Genomic DNA, 26,931 nt, shown 5'->3' on the forward strand with positions numbered 1-26,931 from the left:
AACATTGAACATAACAGAGAAACACAAATGGCAGAAAAAAGTGGAAACAACTGATAGAAAGCACTATTCTCCCCCTGGCAAAGTCATCTGATTAAATATTTTAAAAGTAAAAAGGAATCAAGGAAGTCAGATGATCATATATAAGGAATCAAGGAAGTCAGATGATCATATATTTTTTAACAACATTAAGTTACATTTCTTTAGACCTGTATGAAAGGTGAAATTACTTTGCTTCCAAATTTGCATATCAAGTTTCTCCTAAGTAATTATTCTGTTTTGAAATGTTGCTGTGACTCCTTTTTACCTTCAGGGTGAAAATGAAATTTACTAGAAAAAAAGCAATGTAGAGAACCTAGCAGCAGATTTCTTCTAGAGCTATGCTGCTCAATACACACTACACCTTAGATAAAGCATTTTCACTGCCTACACAAAAGACTAATAAGTGGAGGACAGAAGGAAATTTTAAGAGGTGATGGATGTGTTTATGGCATAGATTGTGGTGATGATTTCACAGGTGTACACTTCTCTCCAAATTTTTTGAACCATATGCATCAATTATGCACAGCTTTTGGGATGTCAATCACTCCTTAATAAAGTGGTTTAAAAATCACACTAGCCACAGGTGGCTATTTAAATTTAAAAACTGAAATAAAATTAAAATTTCAGTTTCTCACTTGCTCAATAGCGACATGTTGCCTGCAGTTACCTTTTTGAACAGCCCCAATATAGTAACTTTCCCATCATCACAGATAGAATGTCCTTTTCCTTTTCTCTAGCTAGCTTCCACATATCCTTCAGCATATAGCTCAGATACCACCTACTCTGAAGAAGTGTCTCCCGACCACTCACAATCCAGACTGTATGTTCTTCTGTGACCTGGGCATAGAATGCCCACAATAGTCAATTGCAATGTCAGTTTGGTGATCCTTATTCCCTACCAGCTCACTGAGGGAAGAGTGTATGTCTTCCACTTCTGATTCCCCAGGCCCTAGCTCAGTTTCTGAAAAATGGACAAAGCTCAGTATATGTTGAATAAGTGGTTTGCCCATTATTTGTCCCACCCCGTGCAAATGTGATGGTTTACTCTTAAAATTTTTCAAAAATTAAAAAAATATAGCGCCGAAGAATTGATTCTTTTTAACTGTGGTATTGGAGAAGGCTCTTGAGAGTCCCTTGGATTGCAAGGAGATCCAACCAGTCCATCCTAAAGGAAATCAGTCCTGAATATTCATTGGAAGGACTGATGCTGAAGCTGAAACTCCAATACTTTGGCCACCTGATGCAAAAAACTGACTCATTTGCAAAGACCCTGATGCTGGGAAAGATTGAAGGTGGGAGAAGAAGGGGATGACAGAGGATGAGATGGTTGGATGGCATCACCAACTCAATGGACATGAGTTTGAGTAAACTCCGGGAGTTGGTGATGGACAGGGAGGCCTGGTATGCTGCAGTCCATGGGTTACAAAGAGGGGGACACGACTGAGAGACTGAACTGAACTGAAAAAAATATATCAATAGAAGTATTTAAGGAACAATACATTCATTTCAGGAAGAGTAAAATTGTTAATTATAATAAAGTAATGAAACAAGTGGTCATGCTTTATGAACCACCTCATAAAAGAGAGTTACAGCAGCAATACTGTACCCTTCTCTTGATAGAGACATGGACACATTACCTTCAAACTTCAACAAATATACATTGTTGGGATAATTGCAAAGCACTTCCTCTTAATAATTCTCACCAAAAATAAAAGTTTCTCTGTTATCCTTGATCTTCCAGAGTTTCTCTGGGATCTTCATCTCTGGTTTCTTCTAAACTGACAGAATATTGCTGGAGAATGTGAATTTATGAGCACCAGGCAGGCCTAGGGTGGTTTTTTCCTTTTAAATTAAAAAAAATTTGCAATTAATTATATTTCTTAGAGGAAAAATTTAAAATAATGATACATATAAAAAATAAAGGAGAGACTTCCTTGTAGTCCAGTGGTTAAAACTCCACTCTTCCAGTGCCAGAGGTGCAGGTTTGATGCCTGGTCTGGGAACTAAGATCCCACATGATGGGAAGTACAGCAAATAAAGAAAAGGAAGTAAAAGAAGAAGGAATTCTTAAGACAGCTACACAGAAACCCTGCCTGAGTTTCCAACCATCAGACTCAGGATGGCAACATCAGCTCTTACCTGAGTCCCCTTCCTAAAATCTTGCTGGACTCCAAGACAATGGGAGCCACCTTCTTTAAAAGAAAAATTTTTAAAAAGAACTCACTCATAACCCCACCACCAGATGACAACTTCTGTTTACATTTGACATACAACTTCCTCCAGCTTTTCTCTACAAAGAGATAATCTTTTTCTGTTTCTTGCAAAAGTGAGATTGCACTCTGCTTAGATTTAATTTTTTTCAATTAACAATCATAAATAAGTTTGTCAATAAATATGTCTGCAACATTATCTTAAATGTCTATCTAGTATTTAAAATAACACTGTCCAATTTGGGAAGCTTAGATTGTTTCCATTTCTTTTTTTCCCCTCTTGTTGATAGTGCTGTGACGGCTCTCCTTCTGATTGAATGTTTTCCAGGGATCTGCGGATCTGAATGTGTTCTGCTCCAAGACAGAAGCAAGGAGTAATCTTTGGGGCATTAGAGGGAAGAGGTGATTAAAACCTGCCCAGACCAACCTAGGAAAGAATGAACCAAATTAATGGGTCAGTGTTATTCCCTAGAAAACAGTGTGAGGTAAAGCTTACCTGCTAATGGTTCTCTGGGAGGTGCAATGGCAAGGTTGTGAAAGTGAGAAAGAAAGAAAAGCAAGGCAGGGAAGGAGGAAAGTGAGTGCTTGTTAACGAGTTGGTCACAGCTTCATGATAAAACTTGACAGGTTTCTTGGTGACAGAGGACTGCTCTGGCAGGGCATACCTAACAACTGAGCCTCAGAATGATCCATGGCAGGGAGGATCCCGGGTCTACTGTGGTTCAGGTAAACCCTGTGGGCATAAACTCCTCCCCATTTCCAAGTAGTGTCATTGGGTCCCTTGGTTGCTGTGGGAGTGGAGTCACACTCAGAGGGGTGGTGTTTCCTCTGGGCCTGAAAGTGGCTGGAAGAGCTGATGCAGGAGATAGATGGGCTCCAGGTTAGACCTTTACAACTGGCCTCCGGTTTGCATTTCCTGAGACAAGAGTTAGATGGGCTCCAGTTGAGACATTTACAATCAGCCTTCTGTTTGCCCTCCAAAATGGAATTAACAACAGAAAGAGGGTAAAGAGTCAGTGTTTGTCTCTTGTAAACACCTTAAGATAATAGTCAGAGCAAGGAAAAAGTGAAGCAAAACCCTGTTTGAGGAAAAGATTAAGGGATCTCTACTCCCTCCCTCTTTTGGCACAAGGGAGATGTTATACATGCCCAGAAAGGCTCTTCGTTGATCAAAAGTCAGGGGATAATGCCAGACCAGGGGGCTTCCCTAATAGCTCAGTAGGTAAAGAATTTACCTGCAATGCAGGAGACCTGAGTTCAATCCCTGGGTCAGGAAGATCCCCTGGAGAAGGAAATGGCACCCAACTCCAATATTCTTGTCTGGCAGGCTACAGTCTCTGGGATTGCAGAGTCAGACACGGCTGTTTGTCACTTTGTAGCCAATGCCAGACCATAATGAGGCTTGCTTCTCTCAGAAGCCTTCACTTTGAGATTCATCTTGGCTGAGGGGTGCTGTGCACCCCAGGTGCATGTCCCAGGGTAGGTCAGGTGTGGAAAAAGAAACCAGATAATTGACCTGAAGGAAGACAAAGACCCAGAAGAACTCACCTATATAAATGACTTAACCGCCTCTTTGCTGGGCTTCCCAGTTAGTGCTAGTCATAAAGAACTTGCCTGCCAATGCAGGAGATGCAAGAAATGTGGGATCAATTCCTGGGTCAGGAAGGTCTCCTGGAGGAGGGCATGGCAACCCACTCTAGTATTCTTGCTTGGAGAATCCCCATGGACAGAGGAGCCTGGTGGGCTGCAGTTCATGGGGTTGGCAAAGAGTTGGACAGGACTGAATGCATTCCTCTTCTCTCTGAGTGTGTATCTCTGCCTCACTCCTCTCTTAACTAAACAAACTACACTTCTGTGTGCTCTGCCACTTGTTGTGCTGTGTCTCTAATAATAAACTTTGTAGCTGCATTTACAGTTTCTGCCTCCACGATAAACACATTTTTCACTTGGGGCAGAGATCCAGGGAAACAATAGCTTCTAGCCTCCAGCCCTAGCTGGTCTAGTGGCTAGGATTCCTGGTTCTCATCTAGGCTACCCAGGTTTATTTCCTGGGCAGGGAATTAAGATCTTGCCTCATGCCACTGTTCGCTGCTGCCTCGCCAGCTGAGATCAGATTAGTGGCTCCCCTGGTCTAGTCACGGTGAACACGGGTGACGAGATGCTCCCACTGTGGCTGGCTCATGGGGACCTGCCAGAAACCAAGCCTCTCCCTGAGGGGGGCAGGAAGTGCAAAGAAACTAAGAAACGGAACCAGCAGAGAAGGGGGATAACCTCTGACTTTCAACATGTAGTCTTCCCAGTAGGCCCATCAAAGCCCTTGGTTTTGAGAAAAAGGGGATTCTGCAGAGTCTACGTGAAACACCAAATCCCATTCTCCCCAAGAGGTGGGTCAGGAGTGCAGCGTGGTAAGGAATGGGGAAATGGAAATTAAGTTCTGTGGGGAGGAAAGCTCCACCTTTCCTCTGGGGACAGAAAAAGAGCAGCGGTCAGACGGGGACATTTGGCTGAGTCTAACCACGTCTTCTTCCGCATCTCCTGGTCTGGGCCATCCAGCCCAAGTGACTCAAGCAGGCAGCCTGGGCTCAGCTGGGAGCTGGCTTCAGAGAGGGTGGGCAGGTACAGCTGTACATCCTGGTGTGCCCTGAGACCAACGGCACCTCCAAATGAGCATCCCAAAACCACAAGGGGCAGAGGCAGAGGGAGAAGTTTTGCCCTGAGAATAACACTCAGCATTCAGTTTAACTGAGTGGTTTCCGTTATGACTTTCCAGACTCTAAACAGGGCAAGTTTCCTGCAATCAGCTGTTCTATTAAAAAAAAAAAAAAAGTGGCAGCAAAGCAAAGGAAGAAACCAGGGTGTGAAAGGAGAGGAAGAGGAAGGGACAATGGAGATTGAGTCGGCTGGGTGGTTTCCCTGAGGTCTCCCAGTGCCAAGGACAAGTTAAAGCAACACATTACTGCTTAAGGGTCTCATTATGCTCGGCCAAATTTGCTCTGGGCATTGTCAGTCTGCCCACGCTTGGCTTCTCCTTGCAGTCTTTGGTTTTCCTCAAGACCAGATGGTAGTTTTTTTTTTTCTTTTCACAAGGATTTGAAAACAGAGAGGAAGATCTCAGACAGGCTCTGTAAGATTGTCCAGGCTTGGAATATAACAGGGTAGGATTAAATTCCTTCCTGTTTCCCACCACCTGAAGGATAAACCAAAGAGCTCTTTGGTGTTGGTGGCATATCCAAGGCATCCTCAAGCTAATCTGTCTCTCCTTACTTCCCATCACTTCAAAGGTTCTTGATACTTCCCTGCTCCTAAGCCCTCCAATGACGTCATGCGTCTCTCAGACCTCCGTGCTCACTCGGAAATCTCTTTCCCCACAGTGCGCTCACTTCTACTTGGGCATCACCAGCTTCTGGATCCAGTTCAGGTTCACCTCCTGAAACCCTTCCTATCATCAGGTGAATCTGACTGCATCTTCTCTGTGCTCACACGTAGTGTGAATGGACATCTAGGTGAGATCTCAGTACACACTGTAGCTATTGGAAACAATCCAGTCATTTCCTACTGGATTATTAACTGTTTAAACACAAGAATCATATTCATTTCTGATCCTTCAGCACCTAGAATAATGAGATGTCCCTGAGATGTACTCAGAAAATGCTTGTTGGTAGAGAAAGTGCCTGTGTTTTCAGAATAATGCAGCTGGTTCTGTGGATACAGAGGGCAGATTATTCTACATTATTTTACATAAGGGACTTGAGCAGCCACAGATTTTTGGATCTACAAGGAAGGGGTCCTGGTGAAAGGAAAATCAGTATGACACCAGTGTTGCTAAGAGAGCTCTCTAAATGAAGCTGTGGAGCCATTGAAGAAGTGTGGCTTGTACTCATCTCTCCCAGATAGAATCAGACCTTTTGACTACTACTGTCTTAATGCAGGCAGCCAGAACAAATGCCAGAAACACAGGATGCTTACTTGACACTTACCTTAAAACAACTGGTATCAGCCATCTTTTCTTATGTCAGAATACAGCCTCATGGCTTTTGCCTTTATAAGTCCCTGACTCTTTCATTTCCCTGGAATACTCTTTTGACTTTACCTGAATCTGTGTCTCCTGAAATGCAATTTTCCAGACCCCAAATAAACTCTTTTCCTATTTGCAGCCTTCTGGGCTTTTATGGTCCACAGACCCAACCCCCTGCAGATAAAAAGGGGTGACTTGCTGCATTTACATGCCTGCTACACTGCTCAGCATGTTGCCCAATGGTAATTGCTTATCCGTGATTCTCCCGGGATGCTCCAGGTCCTTGAGGGCAAAGGACCATGCCTTTAAGACAATGCCTAGCACATTCTAGATGCAAAACAAGTGTTGACTTTAGGAAAGTGTGAGTATTGTAGACTACTTTTTACATTATCCAGAGCTCAGTCCATAGTCCTTGTAATATTGGCAGATTTCTTGAGTATGAGCACTGAGCTAATCATGTCTTACACATCACACAAATAATCATAGCAACAGCCCTTTAGATGTGTACCACTCCCGCTACCACTCCCCCATTTTATGATGAGGAGACTATGACTCAAGGAGCTGAGGGATTTGCCCCAATGTACATATCCAGACAGTGGCAGAGATGAGATGTAAACTCTGGTTTGAATTCACATGCTATGAGGCAGCCAGCCCTTGAGCTCCAGCCCTTCTTCCCCTTATCTCCAGTTACCTTTCACCATCTGAACTTTCAAGAAAAGCAAACAAACTTTCCTTCCCTAACTCTACCCACTTCTTCTCACAGTCCCTGCTAACTGCTCCACCATATAGCTAACCAGTCATTTGGTTGACTGCAATATTACTACATTGTCATTTCATTTTACTTTCTGGCTATCAAACTTTAAGTTGTATCATAGAGACCTTGAAAACAGCTATGATTTGTGGCTATGGGTGCAAGTAGAATTTCAAGTGTGCAAGTAGGATTTCAAGGGTTCTTGATCAGAACCAGGTTCAGTGAGAACCTATGAAAAGATATTTACTGGATAAAGGAGACGTGGTACGAATATGCAAAGGAATACTTTGTTGTGGTGGCTGGTCAGTGACTAAGTTGTGTCCGACTCTGTGACCCTGTGGACTGCAGCATGCCAGACTTCCTTGTCCTCCACTACCTCTTGGAGTTTGCTCAAATTCATGTCCATTGAGTTGGTGATGCTATCTCATCATTTCATTCTCTGTTGCCTCCTTCTCCTTATGCCTTCAATCTTTCCCAGCATCAGGGTGTTTTCCAATGAGTCAGCTCTTCCCATCAGGTGGCCTAAGTATTGGAGCTTCAGCTTTAGCAGCAGTCCTTCCAATGAATATTCAGGGTTGATTTCTTTTAGGATTGACTAGTTTGATCTCCTTGCAGTCCAAGTGACTCTCAAAAGAGTCTTCTCTAGCACCACAATTAGAAAGCATCAATTCCTCAGTGCTTAGCCTTCTTTATGGTCCAAGTCTTACTCATGACTACTGGAAAAACCATGGCTGTGATGATGTGGATCTTTGTTGGCAAAATGACGTCTCTGCTTTATAAAATGCTGTCTAGGTTTGTCATAGCTTTTCTTCCAAGGAGCAAGCATCTTTTAATTTCATGGCTGCAGTCACCATCCTCAGTGATGTTGGAGCTGAAGAAAAATAAAATCTGTCACTGCTTCCGCTTTTTCCCCTTCTATTTGCTATGAAGTGATGGGACCAGATGCCATGATCTTGGTTTTTTTGAAAGTTGAATTTCAAGCCAGCTTTATCTCTCTCCTCTTTCACCCTCATCAAAAGCTCTTTAGTTCCTCTCACTTTCTGCCATTACAATGGTATCATTTGCATATCTGAGGTTGTTGATGTTTCTCCCAACAATCTTGATTCCAGCTTGTGAGTCATCCACCCAGGCATTTCACATGATGTACTCTGCATATAAGTTAAATAAGCAGGGTGACAATATACAGCCTTGTTGTACTCCTTTCACAATTTTGAACCAGTCTGTTGTTCCATGCCCAGTTCTGTTACTTCTTGGCCTGCATACAGGTTTCTAAGGAGACAGGTAAGGTTGTCTGGTATTCCCATCTCTTGAAGAATTTTCCAGTTTGTTGTGATCCACATAGTCAAAGGCTTTAGTGTAGCCAGTGAAACAGAAGTAGATATTTTTCTGGAATTCCTTTGCTTTCTCTGTGATCCAATGAATGCTGGCAATTTGATCTTTAGTTTCCCTGCCTTTTCTAAGCCCAGCTTGTACATCTGGAAGTTCTTGGTTCACATACTGCTGAAGCCTACTCATCCACAAACAACAATGAAATATGCCATTTGCAGCAACATGGATAGAATTAGAGATTATATTACTAAGTGAAGTAGGTCAGAAAGAGAAAGACAAATATCATATGATATCACTTCTATTTAAGCCTAAAATAGGACACAAATGAAATTATGAAACAGAAACAGACTCACAGACATGGAGAACAGATTCATGGTTGCCAAGTAGGAGAGGGGGTTGGAGAGGAATGGACTGGGAGTTTGGGATGAGCAGATGTAAGCAATTATATATAGAATAGATACGCAAGCTCTACTGTATAGAACAGGCAACTACATTCAATGTCCTGTGATAAAATTATAATAGAAAATAATATGAAAAAGAATGTGTGTGTATATATATATATATGTATATATATATGAAGTATATACATGTATGAATCACTTTGACAGCAGAAATTAACATTATAAATCAACTATGTATCAATAAAATACATTTTAAGAAAAGAAATTTTCAGCTTAGTAAGGACAGAATTGGTACCAGCATTGTTATGTAAGATTTTAGAGCTTCTTGGGAAAGACCAAAATATGGACATCTTTAACATAAACAGACATCAGAGAGTTCACGTTCACTTTCCCAAAATCATACAGCAGGTATACGGAGAGTGACAATTTGAGTTTGCATTGAATAACAGGGCCTGTGTGGGAAATGCAGGTCAGGACCGGATTGTGTTAGATCATGAAAGGAATTCTAAGACTGTATTAAGAAGACAGTGAGACGATTTTTGAACAGAGGGGCAAAACAATCAGAATTATACTTTGGAAAACTAGCAATGTAGAAGAGAAAGCAAGGATGGAGTGATGAGAGGTTTGTGGGGAGACCATGAAGGAGGCTATTGCCCTGATCAGTTTTGCTTCGATGAGATTTGCTCTAGATACATTTAAGACATGTCTTCAGTTGACAGGACAAGCAGAACTGCCCAGAAGACAGGTGGAAATGAGAGGCAGAAAAGAAGTGGTAACTAGAGGCAGAGATCTGTGAGTGACTCTAGAACACCTGCAAAGCCCCAAAAGTAAATGAGATTGCTAGTTGCTGAGGTAAGAACGAAGAGGGATGAAGGAGTGGGGATTAAACTTGGAGATTTGGGATCTTCAGAGGGAAGGAGAAAGGCAGAAAATTTTGAAGACAGGAGGAATAGTTAAAGAAGTGAAGCTCAAAGCAACGATTCCCAACCCAGGGGTTGAAGTCAGGTCTCCTGCATTGCAGGCAGATTCTTTACTGTCTGAGCCACAAGGGAAGCCTGCCAGTGCAGGAGATGCAAGAGACATGGGTTCAATGTCTGGGTTGGGAAGATCTCCTGGAGGAGGGTGTGGCACCCCACTCTGGTATTCTTGCCTGGAAAATTCCATGGGCAGAAGAGACTGCCGGGCTATAGTCCACGGGGTCGCAAAGAGTTGGACATGGCTGAGCACATACATACACACAGGGAGAACACAGAGCTTAAGGCAGCAACACACAGACAGTTCACCTCAATTGCTGCAGGGCAGGCTGCCCAGCTGCAAGTCATTAGCTTAAACTGTCTGCTGGAAAACATCTCTGAGAATTTTCTGGTTCCTTTGTTTGTGAGTAATTGTTTCCTAGAAAACTTTTGGAGCCCCCAAATGTTCCTCCTGAGTTAGAAGGGTAGGACCTAACAGAGACCACTGCAAGCAAGAGGTCGGAGGCTTAATAGACCTGTTCTTGCTGCCTGTCCTGCAGTCACTGTGAGGGTTTGTCAGGCAGAGAGCTAGGGTGGGAGAAAGGCTTCTATGCCTGAAAAAAACATTAACTGAGAAACTTACAAAGGGAGCATGGTGCTTTCCTCCAGACACTGATGGGAATTTTCCTCTTAAGAGTTTCAGTCACAGACCAGGGGTGTGTGCATATGTGTGCACACACGCGTCTCTGAGCAACTGAGGAACTTTTGGCTAACATTGGGAGAAATGTGATATCAAATAAAATTTTTGAATGCACCTTGCTTATACGCGGTCAAAAAGCTGATTTTTAAGATAGATTTCAATAAAATGAAACGATGGCTTTCTTCCAGTTATTTCATAGTAGAAATTCTGCCAGGCTCTCCCAACTTTCCTAAAGCAATTAGAAACAAAGAAGTGAAGAAAATGCTAGCTTTCTCAATTCTCTAGTTTTTTACAATAATCACTGGACATACTGAAAGATTGTGGGAAGTTTGTGAGTGTGTGTGGCCTCTGTGGATCCTGCATTTCTTAGCTACAAGTGCCAGTGAACATCAGCAGTAGAGAGGTTCTGCCCAATAGCTGAAGACGATGGTGTGGGTAGTGTGTCAGATTATATTTTTCTCAGATTTGTCTCAACAGTATCTCCTGTTTCATGTATGTGGATGGACATAGACACTCTTCCCATCGAAAAGGGGGTTCTGTGTCCCTACTCTTTTGACCCTGACATGGACAAGATTTACAACTATTTCAACCAACAGAAAAGACCCTGATGCTGGGAAAGGTTGAGGGCAAGAGGAGAAGTGGGCAACAGAGGATAAGATGACTGAATGGTATCACTGACTCAATGGACATGAGTTTGAGCAGGCTCCAGTAGTTAGTGAAGGACACAGAAGCCTGGCGTGCTGCAGTCCATGGGGTTGCAAAGAGTTGGACATGACTTAGTGACTGAATGACAACAACCAATAGAATATGGCAGAAGTGAGGTCATAAAAGGTGATGCTGTATACTTTCTGCTGTTGAAATAGTCACTTTGGAACCCTAAGTTATCATCTAAGATCTCTGACTACCCTGAAGTTTCTCAGGCTGCGTGGAGAGGCCCAAGGAGGTTTCAGCCAACAGCCAGAATCAAATGCCACACATGGGAGTAGAGACGTCTTCAGATGCTTTTAGCATCCAACCACTGAGTCTGCCCAACTGGGGTCTCAGATACCATGGAGCAGAGACAAGCTGTCTTTGCTGTGCCCTTTCCAAATTCCTTATCCACAGAATCTGGGAGTGTAAAAAATAATTGCTTCACCCTATCAAGTTTTTTTTTTTTTTTTTCACAAGGCAATAGTAAGTAGTACAGATATGAAACCAGGAGAACTCGCTGGTCTCTGAGTCCTCCTGAGATACATTTTCGGAGAGTTAGAGCTTCTTGGAATACTATTTGAAAACCTCTGGATCAACCAAGGCCTCCAAATCCCATGTTTCTAAGAAACCTAGAATTTAATAGCTTTATCAAGAAAGAATTATCTTGCTCAGTGTCATGAATTGTGTCCCCTCCCCCAAAGAAGACATCTTAACCCCTACCTGTGAGTGTGAAATTATTTGGAAATAAGGTCTTTGTAGATTATCAAGTTAAGATGATGGCATCAGTATGGGCTCTGATCCAATATTACTGTGTCCTTATAACGAGAGACACACAGGGATAAAGCCTGTGATAACACCTCCTAATGAAGATGGAGGCAGAGATCAGGTGATGCATCTATCAGCCAAGGATTACCAAAGATTGCCTGTAAACCACAGACTTATGAAACAGTTTCTCCCTCACGACCATCAGGAGAAACCAACTCTGATGACACCTTGACCTAGAACTATGAGACAATAACTTTCTGTTTGTTTAACCCACCCAGTGTGTGATAGTTTGTCACAACCACATTCAAGAACCAGTTTGAACAGGGATGATGGCCCTTCATAGCTCCAAGGCTCTCAGTTAATGGAATGGTTTTTCAGGATTCATTTCATAGAAGTCAGAATAAGAAGCACTTAGAAAAATACAAAAATAAATTAGGTCTTGGTTTCCACAATCATTGGAACTACAGCTCTGGAAGGAGAGACATGATAAGTCTTAAAATAATCATAGTACAAGTGGTAAGTGTGGTGGATAATGAGGCATATAGAAAGTGTTAAGAGAAATTCTTAATGTCTTAAAATTCTTTTAAAATATCTCTGGGATCTTAGTATAAGTAGAGCCAAAATTAGATTTGGATGGATAGGATTGAAGATAGAAGGGGCAGTTTTATGAGTATTTAACAACCTGTGAATCCCTGTCTCATCAATTGCTGTTGCTGTTCAGTCACTCAGTTGTGTCCAACTTTTTGCGATCCCATGGACTGCAGCATGCCAAGCTTCTCTATCCTTCACCAGCTCCCAGTGCTTGCTCAAACTCATGTCCATTGAGTCAGTGATGCCATCTAACCATCTCATCCTCTGTCATCCCCTTCTCCTTCTGCCTTCAATCTTTCCCAGCATCAGGGTCTTTTCTAATGAGTCAGCTCTTCACATCAGGTGGCCAAAGTATTGGAGCTTCACCTTCAGCATCCGTCCTTCTAATTAATATTCAGGACTGATTTCCTTTAGGATTGGCTGGTTTGATCTCCTTGCTGTCCAAGGGACTCTCAAGAGTCTTCTCCAACACCACAGTTCAGAAGTTCAATTCTTCAGTGCTCAGCCTTCTCTACGGTCCAACTCTCACATGCATACATGACTACTGGAAAAACCATAGCTTTGACTAGATGGACCTTTGTCAGCGAAGTAATGTCTCTCCTTTTTAATACGCTGTCAAGGTTTGTCATTGCTTTTCTTCCAAGGAACAAACATCTTTTAATTTCATGGCTGCAGTCACCATCTGCAGTGATTTTGGAGTCCAAGAAAACAAAGTCTGTCACTGTTTCCATTGTTTCCCCATCTATTTGCCAGGAAGTGATGGGACCACATGTCACCATCTTTGTTTTTTGAATGTTGAGTTTTAAGCCAGCTTTTTCACTCTCCTGTTTCGCCATGAAGAAGCTCTTTAGTTCCTCTTCACTTTCTGCCATAAGGGTGATGTCAGCTGCATATCTGAGGTTATTGATAACTTTATTGTCAAGTCTATTTAAAGCATTTATAGAGTCCTAGACACATTTTTGTATAATGTTTGTTTCCTCCTTGTACACAAGAAAAAAAATGTCTATGAGTCTAAATATTTTAAAACAACCTAGAATGCAACTTATGTCTTATAAGCATTTTCTACAAGGTTTTGCAGTAAACTTCCTGAAATTTTTGATGTGAGTTCTTGATCAGATTTATAGTTAAAGCTCTCAATAGTCACTAGTAGTTACTCTTTAAAAATCATTTATTTTTATTTAGTTTATTATATCAGTTTATGACTTAGGAGATGTTTTCTGAAAGTAATGATCTAGCTAGTTTTCCATAATTGAGATTTGATGGTTTTAACATTGTTGATAGAACTGAAGGACAATGAATAAGCCTGAAGCTTAGAAAGTGCACTGAGCATCCTTCATCAGGAGGCTTCTGGTTAAGTCAATCACACCTCTATTCCCCGTGCCCTCACAACAAACAAAAGCCTTAGGTAAATAAACCAGGTATTTAATCCCTCTGACATTTTTCATATTTCCCATTAGACACCAGTTCAGTTTCTCTGAGAGGCTATCTGGACTTACAAAATATTTATATAGCTAAATGCTTAGAGTGAATAGTTTTTGACTGAACCTGAAGCTCCAGTTTCCAATTTCACAAGCATGAATTCATTTTAAATACTTCCTCACTTTTTGTAATAACCTATAATGAAAATAATCTTGAAAGGAGGATATATATATGTATATACACATGCATATACATATATATAAAACCCAACCAATTTTCTGTACACCTGAGGCTGACACAACATGGTTAATGAAATGTACTTCAATTTGAAAAAACAACCAAAGCCGGGAAAACAATTCCTCACCAAAGTAAGGGCAGTTAGCATCCTGTCTTTGTTTCTGGATGCATAAAACAACTAAACCTTTGACCATGCTGATACTGTTAAGGTTCAGAATGTGACTTCCAAGAAAGTCTATAAGTCACATTACCAGAGGCTAGAACGTGGGAGAATTAAGAAACAATCCTGAATAAATAATAAGTTCTAAATAAAGTCTTTCTTACCATTCTAACAAGTATCAAGATTAATTTTTCTTTAACACCACTTTAGTGGTCATTAATGTACATGGCCTCAGGTTTTTGTTGAGACTGGCTACATCATAAAGTATTTTTCATGAAGCAATTTAAATCATTCAGAACTATATACATATAACTCAATAGGATAAATGGAACACACCTACTACTTCACAAATTTGTGGACATTTATTTCTCAAGTTTACAATGATGTAGCTTCATGTTCTTGTATTGATTTTGTTTATTCTTGGACTAAATCAGCCTGACAAGTTGAAAGCTGTTCAAATGTTACTTAGAGTATGATTTTAACAAAATTATTCCAGACAGTCTATGTGAAATTACAATGGAATCCCAAGAACTTTGTAATTCAGATAAAAATGTTGTTTATCCCTATATCAAAATCACTCCTGAGGAGTTGATTTTTTTCTTAGAAGAATTATGGAAGAGATGTAAAATGCAAAACTTATATGTGAACTCTTTGTGTCACTTTTCCCAAGATCTGTATTACCTGATCAGGTAATTATCATATTATACTAATAAGAATGGAACTAAATACTTTTTAATGGTCAAGTCTAGATATATCCTGAGTTGAAATAAAATTAATTCCACAGGGACCTAATGCATAGCACAAGGGACTAAATTCAATATCTTTTAATAACCTATAATGGAAAAAAATCTATCCATATATCTGGGGCTTCCCAGTGGTAAAGAATCCACCTGCCAAGCAAGACAGGCAGGTTCAGTCCGAGTTGGGAAGATCCCCTAGAGAAAGGAAATGGCAACCCACTCTAGTATTCTTGCCTGGGAAATCCCATGGACAGAGGAGCCTGACAGGCTACAGTTCATGGGGTCGGAAAAAGAGTCGGACATGACTTAGCAACCAAATAGCAGCAGCAATATCTTTATATCTGAATCACTTTGCTGTATAATAACCACCCCAACATTGTCTATCAACTATCCTTCAGTTCAAGAAATTAATTAAAGGACTAAAAAAGAGAAAGGCCATCTTCTAATTGTTTCCAAACTTTACAACAGAGGAACCCCTGGATCACAAAAATCAGAATGGCCAGTTTGGCTAAGATGATTTATTTTATTATTTTCATTTATTTGGCAGAGTCAGTCTCGATGGTAGCATGCAGATTCTTCACTGCATCACGCCGAGTCTCTCTTTGCGGTGTAGCATCTGGGCTCAGCAGTTTTAGTGCACGGGCTTAGTTACTCTGTGGCATGTGGGATTTTAGTTCCCCAACCAGGGGTTGAACCCATGTCCCCTGCATTGCAAGGTAGATTCTCATCCACAGGGCCACCAGGGAAGTCCCCTAGGGCTGTGATTTTTATGCAAAATATCCACACTCTGAAAATACTTCATCACTGTGGTATATGTGATCACATAAATGTTTACTTGCACCTTGCTTTGTTCAAAAATGCTTAAATATGAAACCTAAATTATAACCTGTATTCAAAGATTTGTACATAAAAAGAATGCAGCTTATGAAGAGCTTTTCACTTTTTCCTGCTTGGATGTTTAGAGTGACATTCAAATATACATTCAGAAACACACAGGCCTGGTGCTATGGCTATTTAAGTACCCTATTGATTTTAATGACTTTCATGTATCTCTCCATCCAAATCAAAGTGCTTATCCTGAGCCTTGCTAACTGAAACAACTGAGTTAATTTTAGTGTTTATCTCAGTATTCTGTAATGAAAGGACAGGAAGGTGGGGCAGTGGGAGGCAGCAGTGGACAGAGACTTTTTCTTTGTGCAACTTGCACTGGAATCACGAGATGTTTCTGATCCGCTGCCCATCTCAGCTCATCTCAGAAGTTTCTCCAGCGCTCTCCCATCATTCCTTTTAAGTTTCTGTACACATTTTCGCAAGGCCTCTCTCATCGCACTCACAATCTCTCCTCATCTCGACAGTTCTTTCCCAAAGGACTATCAGTTGATTATCAGTGAAATAACTGAGTCATAAATAACTACAGAAAAATTTGTAAAAGGATAATTTAGCTTCAAAGTTACCAGTCACAATTTTCTTATGCATAAGTGGTTCATGAAGTTATTTTATTAAGCACCTCCCTATGCTTGGAGTATGTGTGTTTATCTAGGGAAGTCTTCCTAGTTGCACAGAACCATTCTGATTTAAGTAGACCCAATTATTACCATAAAAGTATTTACTGAGAGCTGGGCTGGACAGCCATTGTACAGTCTGATCTGGCAAATACACAGAAATTGCACTCCAGATTACATAGCAAGGCACTAATGACCCAAATGAAACTCCAGGGGCACCTTAGGTAGATGCAGTACAGAGAATTAAGGAAGGAAATCATTAGTCACAATTGCAGAAACTAGCCAAATACAAAGTGAAAAAAATGCATGCAGCCTATTTCCTGCAGAGTTCAGGGAGCCTTGGTAACAGAAAATGCAAAAACACAAGAGAAATGCAAAAGATAAACATGATTTCCACAAATAGATAAGAAAGGGACTGAACTCAATTTCAAATTACAAAAACAATTTTATTTAATTTATTTTCTGTTCCTATGTACTACATAGTCAAATAACATTAAGACGTTGTATCATGAATTTACACTATGACAGATCAACTTTCAAGCATTTTTTTGACAGTCTTGTAGGTTTTGCCAGCACTGACAAAATCTGAACATATACAGTAAGAGGAAACAAGCAGCAAAAGGAAATCTAAGTGACCACATAAGGCATTGAGTTTCAACCCCACAAAAAATATTCATTAAATAGGCAAAATCATATGGGAGAGTGAACAATGTTCAGCAAAAAGCAAATTTATACCATATCCAAAACCATGCATAGGAACTGTTATTTAACAGGACCAAAAAACTGTTTGAAGTTATATACCCCTTTTTAAGGTCTTCTAATTAAAAAAAAAAAATTCCTTAGCGTGGGAGGAGAGCTTCTCTCCTCCCCGTCTCCCCAAAATGAATTTAAGCATGTTACCTTTATCAGTGAAAGTCTCTGAGAAGATGGAGTAAGAGTGGATAGCTAGTTTGAAAGACTGGTATGAAATTGTATTAGAAGCATGTCACTGAGGCCTAAATCTGAAAAATCAATGGCAGGTCTGAGACTGTCCAAGTTTTCTTAGAATGTGTCTTAGTAGACAGTAAAAAAAAAAAGAGAAAATCTTACAGACCCTTGAGGCATTCCCCTCACTAATAACTGTGCTATTTTGCTATGGAACCCTACCTACCCTGAGTTATTGAGATCCTACCAAAAATGTGAACTGCTTGAATAGCATTATCATAGTCAAGATTCATAGGAGAACGCAAACTGAATCAATTTAATTTCTAAACACAAATTTAAGTTGTCTTGAAGTTTATCTTATCTCTTTACTACTAAATACTGCAGTTTCCATAAAGATGGATCACTGTTTAAGTATAATAAATAAATCACTACTACCGATCAGGTATTTGCTACGAAATCCCATGGACAGAGGAGCCTGGAGGGCTACAGTCCATGGAGTGGCAAAGAGTCAGACACGGCTGAGTGACTAACACCACACTACATTAGACAGTAAAACACTACTTAAAAAATGAACTTTACTTAGAATTAGGAACATAAACCACAGCAAAACTCTTAGGGGGAATGGTAACAACAAATGTAAATATTTTTTTCTTCCCTTTCTTATAACAGAAATCATAAGATAGTATGTTGCAAAAACGTGAACTTTGTTTATCCCCAGTAACTCACGGAATACTTCAGGTTGCTAAGCCCCTCTCTGCAAAGATGGCTTCAGAGGCAGGGAAGGAGGAACCTATAAATGAACAGAATACCCACAGCAGGCTTATTTTCCAAGCCTTTCTGAAAAAGGAGTGCCTGCCCTTGAGTGCTACGGAAATTGTTAGAACTCATTGCACTACCTACATGGGAAACCTAAGGCAGGGGAAAGGTGGGTGAACAATCGGAAAACTTACCAGTGTAAATAACAGGTTTCACTGAATCAAGAACATTTATGTTAAAAACCATTGTACTTAAAACAAAGTGAGTGAAAACCCAACAAATGACTAGCTTTCTGAGGTGTGGTCCTTTTAGGTGAGTTCCACTAGGATATATACTTAGATGCTGTTTCAACCGGACCATCCACCAACAACTGATCTATACTTAACTACTAAAACTGACCAAAAAGCATACTCACCAAGGGTGTCCAGTAGCCATAGGACTTGAGTACGTATGATGCTTTTATATTTACATAAGCAGTTTCTCATGAATCTTACAGAAGTTGGAGAAATGGAGCTAGTTGTTCCTTTTTAGCAAGAGCACTTGTAAAAATACGAAAAGGATTAGGTAAATACCCCTTTTAACACTGAGTTTGATTCATTAAAGAACTTTAGAAAAGTCAGCAGTTCATTTACCTGAGTTTCCCATTTAACAGCTAAAGAGTAATTAAATGTTTTTTACTTAAGAATGTGAACAAAAATATACAATATTTAAAAGGATCAAGTTGGAAAATTAAGACTCAAGATGAAGTTTGAACATTTTGAATTTTTATAAAATCTAACAAGCATCTATGAATTTTCCTTCCTAGTTAAACCATAAACTCAGAACTATACTGATTAACTGGATGTTATTTAGAACTTAGGTTAGGGTCAACCTGTGAAATCATTAGGAAGTAAATAAAATTATTTTGACATTTTGAGCAAGTTGTCACAAAGACTAATTACTAGTGATTTACTTCAGTTATGAACCCATGGGAGATTATAAGTTAACATCAGATAAAGATTTCAGCATAAATGTGATGTTTAACCTGAATAGATCCCTTTTTAAGGGTGATATAGAAAACAACTATAAATTTCATCCAGAAAAATAATGCACCCAGTGTCTTAACAGCAGTTATCAAAGCTCACCTTTCTACAGGGGTATTCTTGCCATGCTCAGTGATGGATAATCTTCCAGGTTTGTTTGTTTGTTTGTTTGTTTAAAACAGTGCTATGTCTCTAAACACAACTCATGGTGCATAATCAAGATCCTAAAAACATACTAGAACTGAATATTTTATCAAAGAAGTAAAACCATGTTGCTATTTTAAACATATTGTTTCAATTCCAGGTGGAAATAAACCAGCTATACAAAATCACCATTCTAACACTTAAACATAGAGCAGAAACAGCAAAGCACTTTGGTCTATATGATTAAATTATTAAATAAATGAAAAGCATCTCTTCCCCAAATCCTTTACCCCATGTTGTATCATAATGTTTAAAACACAACTGAGGTACATGTATCTGCTGAGTAATTTGTAGAGCTGTGTCCCGTGTATGACTCAAAGTTGTCGTTAAGTAAATTTACCAGGATCAAGGAGTAAATTTTAAAATAAGCATTTTGAAACCCAAACCATCTTCCTACTTTTTTTTTTTTGTTAGGTCACAAAACCATCTTAGATCAGACTAGGGTTCTGAAAACAGTGAGAATGAAGCTGGAGCATGAAACAAAATTCCCATGATAGATAGCACTGGTCCTGGATTGAGGGCACAAATAGTGTTTTCATTTTCCTGTTTACTATACAGTTTAATGGTCAGTGAAAACTTTTGCCCAAGACCCATACATTTTGGGCTTCCCTGGGGGCTAAGCTGGTAAAGAATCCACCTGCAACGTGGGAGACCTGGGTTTGATCACGGGTTGGGAAGATCCTCTGGGAAAGGGAATGGCTACCCACTCCAGTATTCTGGCCTGGAGAATTCCATGAACTGTACAGTCCACGGGGTCAAAAGACTCAGACACGACTGAGCTACTTTCACTTTCACACTATGTTGGATTTTTTTAGTATAGAGATAAAAACTCTGCTGACCACCAGGCAAAAATTATTTCTGTTATATCCACTCAGCTATTTTTTCACACTTAAAAAAATAAAGATATAGAATTATTTTAGATGAGATAAACTTTTTTAAGCCAAAGAGAACAGGTAGAGTTTCTGTGCTTGCATTACTAGCATTCATAGCAAGGGCAGAGTTGAGAGAGATCGATAAATATATATGTATATGTATACATTGATTAGTTTGTGTTACAGGCAGAATTTGAATAGAGATTACCACTGCCACACTGCCCAGAGAAACCCGTGTGCCTGGCTGGAGTGCACCAGCTCTTTAGCCGGGTGTTTTAGTAGCACTTTTTCTTTTTTTTTCCATCGGATGTATTCACATATCAAGATATCAAAGATGATTAAATTACTAAAAAGCAGGCTTCTGATTCTGATTTTTAAATTTAATTAGCTATTTTAATTAAAATAAATTAGCTTTTCTAAGGTTGTTCGCCAGAACTACATAACAACATTGATATTAAAGGGGAGGAGTTTCTGCATTTCCTTTTTCACTGAAGGAAAATATTTTCAACATTTAAAAAATGTTGGTAAAAATGTAAATCAGTTAAATTATAAATGACCAATCCAACCAAGCTGACCATGGAAGATTATCATCCTTACTCACAAAATCCTTGCCTAATGATAAATAACTGGCAGGTATGTGAAAGAAAACAATTTAGAGTTCTGCTGGAGGCCAAGGGGAAATTTTGAAAATAATAGCCCATGACAATGCACTTATGTGAGCTTATATTCCAGAGAAGTTTTCTGTACAATGAAATACTTGACCGATGCAGAAGGCAGCTGGTATTAAAATAACTAGCAGAGATTCCTTGGTACATATACAATGAAAACAAAAATAAAGACCCTGTACAGATGTAAACAAGCTAAAAAATGACCTTGGCAAAGTATCTTCATCGATTTAAAAAATACCAAAAACATGCAACTTAAAATTCCCTTCCTTTTACAAGAATTTACCAAAAAACCAAAACAAACAAGCAAGCAAGCAAGCAAACAAACAAAAAAACAAACAAAAACAGGTGGAACCATCTGTCTCTGTCAGTAGAAAACAATAATAGATACATTAGGTTCCAGGACAAATAAACTTTTAAAATACTAATATTGAAAAAATACAATTAAATTTTTATTAAAAAATACATACTCCTTACTCATTCTTTGTGTACATTTTGTTTTGTGCGAAAAAGAAGAAAAACAATAATAAAGTAGGAAAGGCATTAAGACTACCTAGTTATTTATACTGTATTTGGTAGAAGCATGTTTTAGTTAAACTTTAAACAAAATAAGTTATTCTGTTTTCATTTGCTCCCGGACATCAGAAGGCAGGGTTTCAAACAGAGCATCTTCTACAACTAAACCAGCTCGCTTCAAAGCCCGACAGTCACCCAGTTCAGGAGGGAGGATTTCAAAGTGATTGCCTTTAACATCTAAATAGGAAAGAAATAACAAATTTCCAATTTTGGGGGAAAGTACTGATAGGCTGTTTTTCCCAATCTTCAGAGTTTTGAGTTTCTTACAGAAGTAGAGTTCATCTGGAAGGCTCTCCACTTTGTTACAAGTGATGGAAAAATATTGTAAACTTTGTAGAACTCCGATCTCAGGTGGGATAAATCGAATGTCATTGTAGGACAAGTCCAGGTAACGGATTTTGTTGCATAGGAAGAGGTGGGAAGGCAGCACCTCGATTTTATTGTGACTGAAGGACAGACGCTCCAGGCTGGTGAGTTTCTTGATATGCTCTGGGATGTAGGTGATGCTGTTATGCCACAGTTTTAGTACTGTCAACTTTCTCAAGTGCTGGAAGCTAACGATCTCTTCTATGGATTTCAGATTATTTTCCTTGAGGTCCAGTTCCTGGAGGCTGAGCAGGCTGAATACGGCGTGAGGGATGCGCTCCAGGTCACAGTGGACCAGCTCCAGCTCTGTCAGATTGGTCATCTTCTTCAGGTTGTTGAGCATCACCAGCTTGGTGCCATCATTGTGTATGCACATCTTCTGGAGATGGCTGGAAACATCAACCACTGCCTGTGGGATTTTGGAAACATTGCTTTTGATCGAGAGAATTTTAAGGCTTTTGAGATCCCGCAGAGACTCAAGGGTGACATTTCTGGAAATATCGTGACTTAGAGAGCCAACCAGGTAAAGCTCCTCCAGGTTCCGGAGGCCATACATCCAGGGGGGTAGCTCCCTCATGTCATCAAACTTGACGCTCAAGACCTTGAGATTCTCCTTCAGGAAAGACAATGCCGCGCTGTGGATTTTGACTGAGCACTGGTGTAGAGAGAGCTCCTGGAGATTGTCTAGCTGCGCGATAGTGGCTGGTATCATGACGTTCTTAATGATTTCAAGTTTTAGGGACTGCAACTCTGTGATTTCAAAAACAGTGTCTGGAAGGCCAGAGAGCATGATGAGAGGCAGTTCCAAACGGTTATGGGCATTTGTCTGCAGCTTCTGCCTCAGTTTATCTGGAGTCCACTCATTATTTAAGTTCAGCTGCTTTAATTTGTTTTCACTCACTTCAGACAGGAACACCGCGAATCTCTTGGAATACAGAGGGTCATACTGATCAATCATATGAAGCATAAAAGCAAAGTCATTTTTCACATCTGGAATATCATCAATTCCAGTCTCCTGCCGGACATACTCAAAAGAGTACTCCTTTAGAGAACGGTAGAACAGCCAGTATAATGTATAAAGGCACGTCAATCCGTAGATACTTACAAAGCACAGGTAGCAAAAGGAGAGTTTTGAAAACAAGTGTGCCATGGTATGATTGCAAGAAAAGTTTTTATATCCAGTCATGTCCTGAATGTCAACATTACAGTCCACTGTAAATTGGACTTTGGAAACCAGGGCACTATTATATGCAATGATGATTAGGAATTTTATAACCTTAAGTACAGTCTGACGAACATACATGGCATACAGTATATCACCTTCTTCTACGTGCAGCCGGAACTTCTTCACTTTCTCAAATAAAGCTTTTGCCTGCTCACCCTCCTTCTTATCCAGAGCCCCTGCTGTGGATTTGTCAACCACAAACTTCTCAGGAATTGACTTCAAAGACTGAGAGTTGACCAGACTGCCTTCTGGACCAGACTGGGTGGTGTTGGACCTGCTCATGTTGTTCTTCCTGCTGTCCTTGTCTTCTGAGTCCTCCCCAGACACTTCAGATAAGGCTCGTGTGGTCCAGGGAGAGTCAAAACACTTCCCCAGGATTGAGATGAAATGTTCTATTTTGGAGCTGGAGCCAGGGAACTTGAACCAAAAGTTGCTGCAGAGCATGAAGACCAGGGTATGAATGAGGACAAGGTATGGGAAATACTTGGCGTACCAGTGGAGGGCTCGCTCATAGCACATCTGGTTAATAAAGCTGTACTGCTGAAGGTCCAAATCTGTCTTCAGCCCTTTCATTTCCACAGTGACTGGGTTAGAAGGAGATGGTTTTGGTGGAGGCAGTGGGGTGGTACTGGCCACTGCTTGAGAGACATTTGAAACGGAAGAGTGGTTCTGAGAAGGCTGTACTCTTTTCGGAAGGCAGATTATCTTGTCTTGCATGACCTGAAACACAGAAATAATATTTTCAAATTATATTACTCAAAGAGCTTTCATAATGTCATTAGTGAGAAGGAAAGCAGCAATAACATCCAATAAAAGTCCATTTCCTTTGCCTGGAGAATACAATGTTCAATTCCAACACCGAGATTTTTATTCTTAGCCCACAGGTTGGGAAAATGAAATGTATATCTTTGTTTGCCACATCTAACTCAAGACACAAAATGGAGCAGTTTTGTCAGGACACAGAACAGTTCATGACAAAATAAATATTTGAAGAACATTTCACATATTTAAAAAATTTTGCATTTCTTCTTTCACTGAAGCCTTGGGGAAATCAGTCATTGGTCTGGGAAGTACATCCTCTTATCAGATTCCATCTTGAATTGGATGGCTCCCAACATTATATTAGTTTCTGTATGAGAAGTAAAAGGATTAAAAGGAGGAAATATGGGAGAAATTCCTGTCTTTATAATTTCCTCTTTTCTTTCTACCCATATCCTAGTCATGCATAGATGAATATGACTAGTTTTAATAAAATGGGAATTTACTATGCTTTTGTAAGAACTATTTATTCAGAGAGAGATGAAAGACTATAGAAATGTTTGATAGTAAAATAGTTGTGTCTAAACTTGCTGCTTTTCACACAAAACATTACATCAACTTCTATTCCCCTACTAATGCTTCAGCTTGTTGAAAATAATATGAAGCCCTAAGAATGTCCAGCAGTCTCATAAGATTGTAATTTCAGTAAAAGAGAACACTTTCTTCCCAAAGATGTGATAGGATGAGGCAAAATACACTTGGAATCAACCTGGAGGGATCATCTCCAGGAAGAAGTACACGAACATGTACACTGAGTCTATTACAAAGTGGACTGTTATGGCATGAGGAATATGACCACAAGCTGGTGACGGGGGAGATACAGCCCCCTAGAGAGAAGTGTTGTACAAGGTTTGATGATGCAGTGGAGCATCCAGCCCTTAGATGAGTGTCTGATATATAGGAGACTGCCAGTATGCATTTGCTGAGAAAGTGGATCAATCTAGAACTGACACTGACACTAGTCCTTCCAATTCAGAGCTGCATAGTGCTGGGCATGGATCTCTCCTAGGGATAAAGTTAAGGACAGTGATTACAGTGATGACAGCAACAAACCTGCTGTGGTGTTTAATATGTAATCCTATTCCAATAATGTCAAAGATATTATTTTAATTGTCACCTTAACGTGATAAGGCGGATCACTCTTTTTACCCCAATTTCACAGATGAGGAGATGAAGGCACAGAAAGTTTAGGCAACTTGCTTAATGTCATCTAGCCTAGGCCACTTGGACCCAGAACCCACATTTTTATTTTATTTTACTGAGTTTCTAGGATTAAACCAAAAAGATCTCAATTTTACTTCATCCTAAGTAACAAATACCTTTCATAAGTTATACATGTTTTAGGGGAAAAGCTTATCTCTTCCCATATCCTATGTGGATAACAATGAAAGAATGAAGTTGGGGGAAGAGAGGAAGTTTTGTTTATAAAGATATATAAATGCTGTAGACCAGAAGATATATCAGGGGCTACTATTTACTATGTAAATCAGAAGAAGGCAGGGAAGAAAAACAAATGTGATTGCATTCAAAGGGTTTGGTGACTACAGTGGTGTGAGAATGTTTGAGAATGTCTTCAAACAAACATTTTAATCACTTACCTGTATCAGAGGAAAAAAACGTTAAACATGTCCATATTTGTGGGCATAAATATATCTATTTATGGGCTTCCATTGTGGCTTGACTGGTAAAGAATCTGCCTGCAGTGAGGAAGACCTGGGTTTGATTCCTGGGTTAGGAAGATCCCCTGGAGAAGGGAAAGGCTACCCACTCCAGTATTCTGGCCTGGAGAATTCCATGGACTGATAGTCCACGGAGTTACAAAGAGTTGGACACAACTGAGTGGCTTTCACTCACTCACATATGTCTATTTATAATTACAACCATAAAGTATTGCCAATCCCTCAGCTAAATATTAGAAAGCTTATTTTTCCTTTAAGTTTAAAATGAACATAAAGTTTTCATTTTAATCTTATATTTCAATAGGGCATCCTTTATATTTCTTGGGGTCAAGCACTCTACCATGGAAACCCCTGGAACAGAAAATAGAAGGAGAAGGCCTAGATGGATGTTAGAGTCTACCCTGCAGAAATATCAAACAGAAAAAGAAATTCAGTGGCTGGGGTCATGTTCTAGATGTTTTCCTAATTGCAGTCTCATTTAATGCTCCAATTATCTGTGAAGCTTCAATTATCCGGAGAAGGAAATTGCAACCCACTTCAGTATTCTTGCCCGGAAAATCCCATGGACAGAGGAGCCTGGTGGGCTACAGTTGATGAAGTTGCAAAGAGTCGGACACAACTGAGTGATTGAGCGCATCTGTGAAGCAAGCAGAAGGTGGGGGCTAGAGACCAGCATGGACAGAAATGCTTCCCCAGCACCTTCTCCAAGAGTGACACCTTTGAGCTAGCATGTTAATACTGTGCTATGCTCAGTCGTGTCTGATTTTTTGCCACCTCATGGGCTATAGTCCATCAGGCTCCTCTGTGTATGGAATTTTCCAGGCAAGTACACTAGAGTGGGTTGTCATTTCTTTCTCCAAGTATGTTAATACGACATTGTTAATGATGTGATGAAAACAGAGATGCACTGATGTGAAAGCAAGATCAGCCAGAAGGTAAAAAGGCAAGTAGGTACCTTCTGGAGGTTCTAGGTCCCTGCCAAGCACCCAGATGGTCCCAGTACTGCCTCCTGCCCTGCCCTTCTCCAGACTCGATCCTCATGGAGGCAGATGATTAACTTCTGGAGCCTGGCTGCTGCAGAGGGTTTCAGGTTATGCCTGGCACCAGGGTTTCCAGCTGAGGGGCGAGTGTGGCCTGAAATCCTGCTTGGGCCTCTCTGGCTCAGCTGTGTGCCCTCCTGGGGTACCTCTTTATATTTAGGACAAAGGCACTTGATTGGCTGGCATCTTGCAGAGCCCAAGAGAAAAGACTGTGGGGATTTAAACAGTAAAATAGCCATAGGAGAGAGGAAGGAAGTTACTTTCTATGATTAGTGTAAACA

The 26,931-nt window shown here is 40.2% G+C and overlaps 1 protein-coding gene across 2 annotated transcripts in view; it reads right to left on the reverse strand.

Annotated features, from left to right (window-relative positions):
* Positions 1–16,927: 16,927 nt before the first annotated feature.
* The window catches only part of LRRC8C (leucine rich repeat containing 8 VRAC subunit C), an 87,114-nt gene continuing 77,110 nt past the window's right edge, over positions 16,928–26,931 (reverse strand). For both annotated transcript variants that reach the window (XM_065909278.1, XM_065909285.1), the window contains one exon: positions 16,928–23,832. In XM_065909278.1, coding sequence (XP_065765350.1) covers positions 21,559–23,832 — 2,274 coding nt within the window. In that variant the 3' untranslated portion in view covers positions 16,928–21,558. The remainder of the gene's footprint in view (positions 23,833–26,931) is intronic.

The sequence above is a fragment of the Muntiacus reevesi genome, chromosome 1 (assembly GCF_963930625.1).
Source record: "Muntiacus reevesi chromosome 1, mMunRee1.1, whole genome shotgun sequence".
In the NCBI taxonomy this organism is placed as follows: Eukaryota; Metazoa; Chordata; class Mammalia; order Artiodactyla; family Cervidae; genus Muntiacus; species Muntiacus reevesi.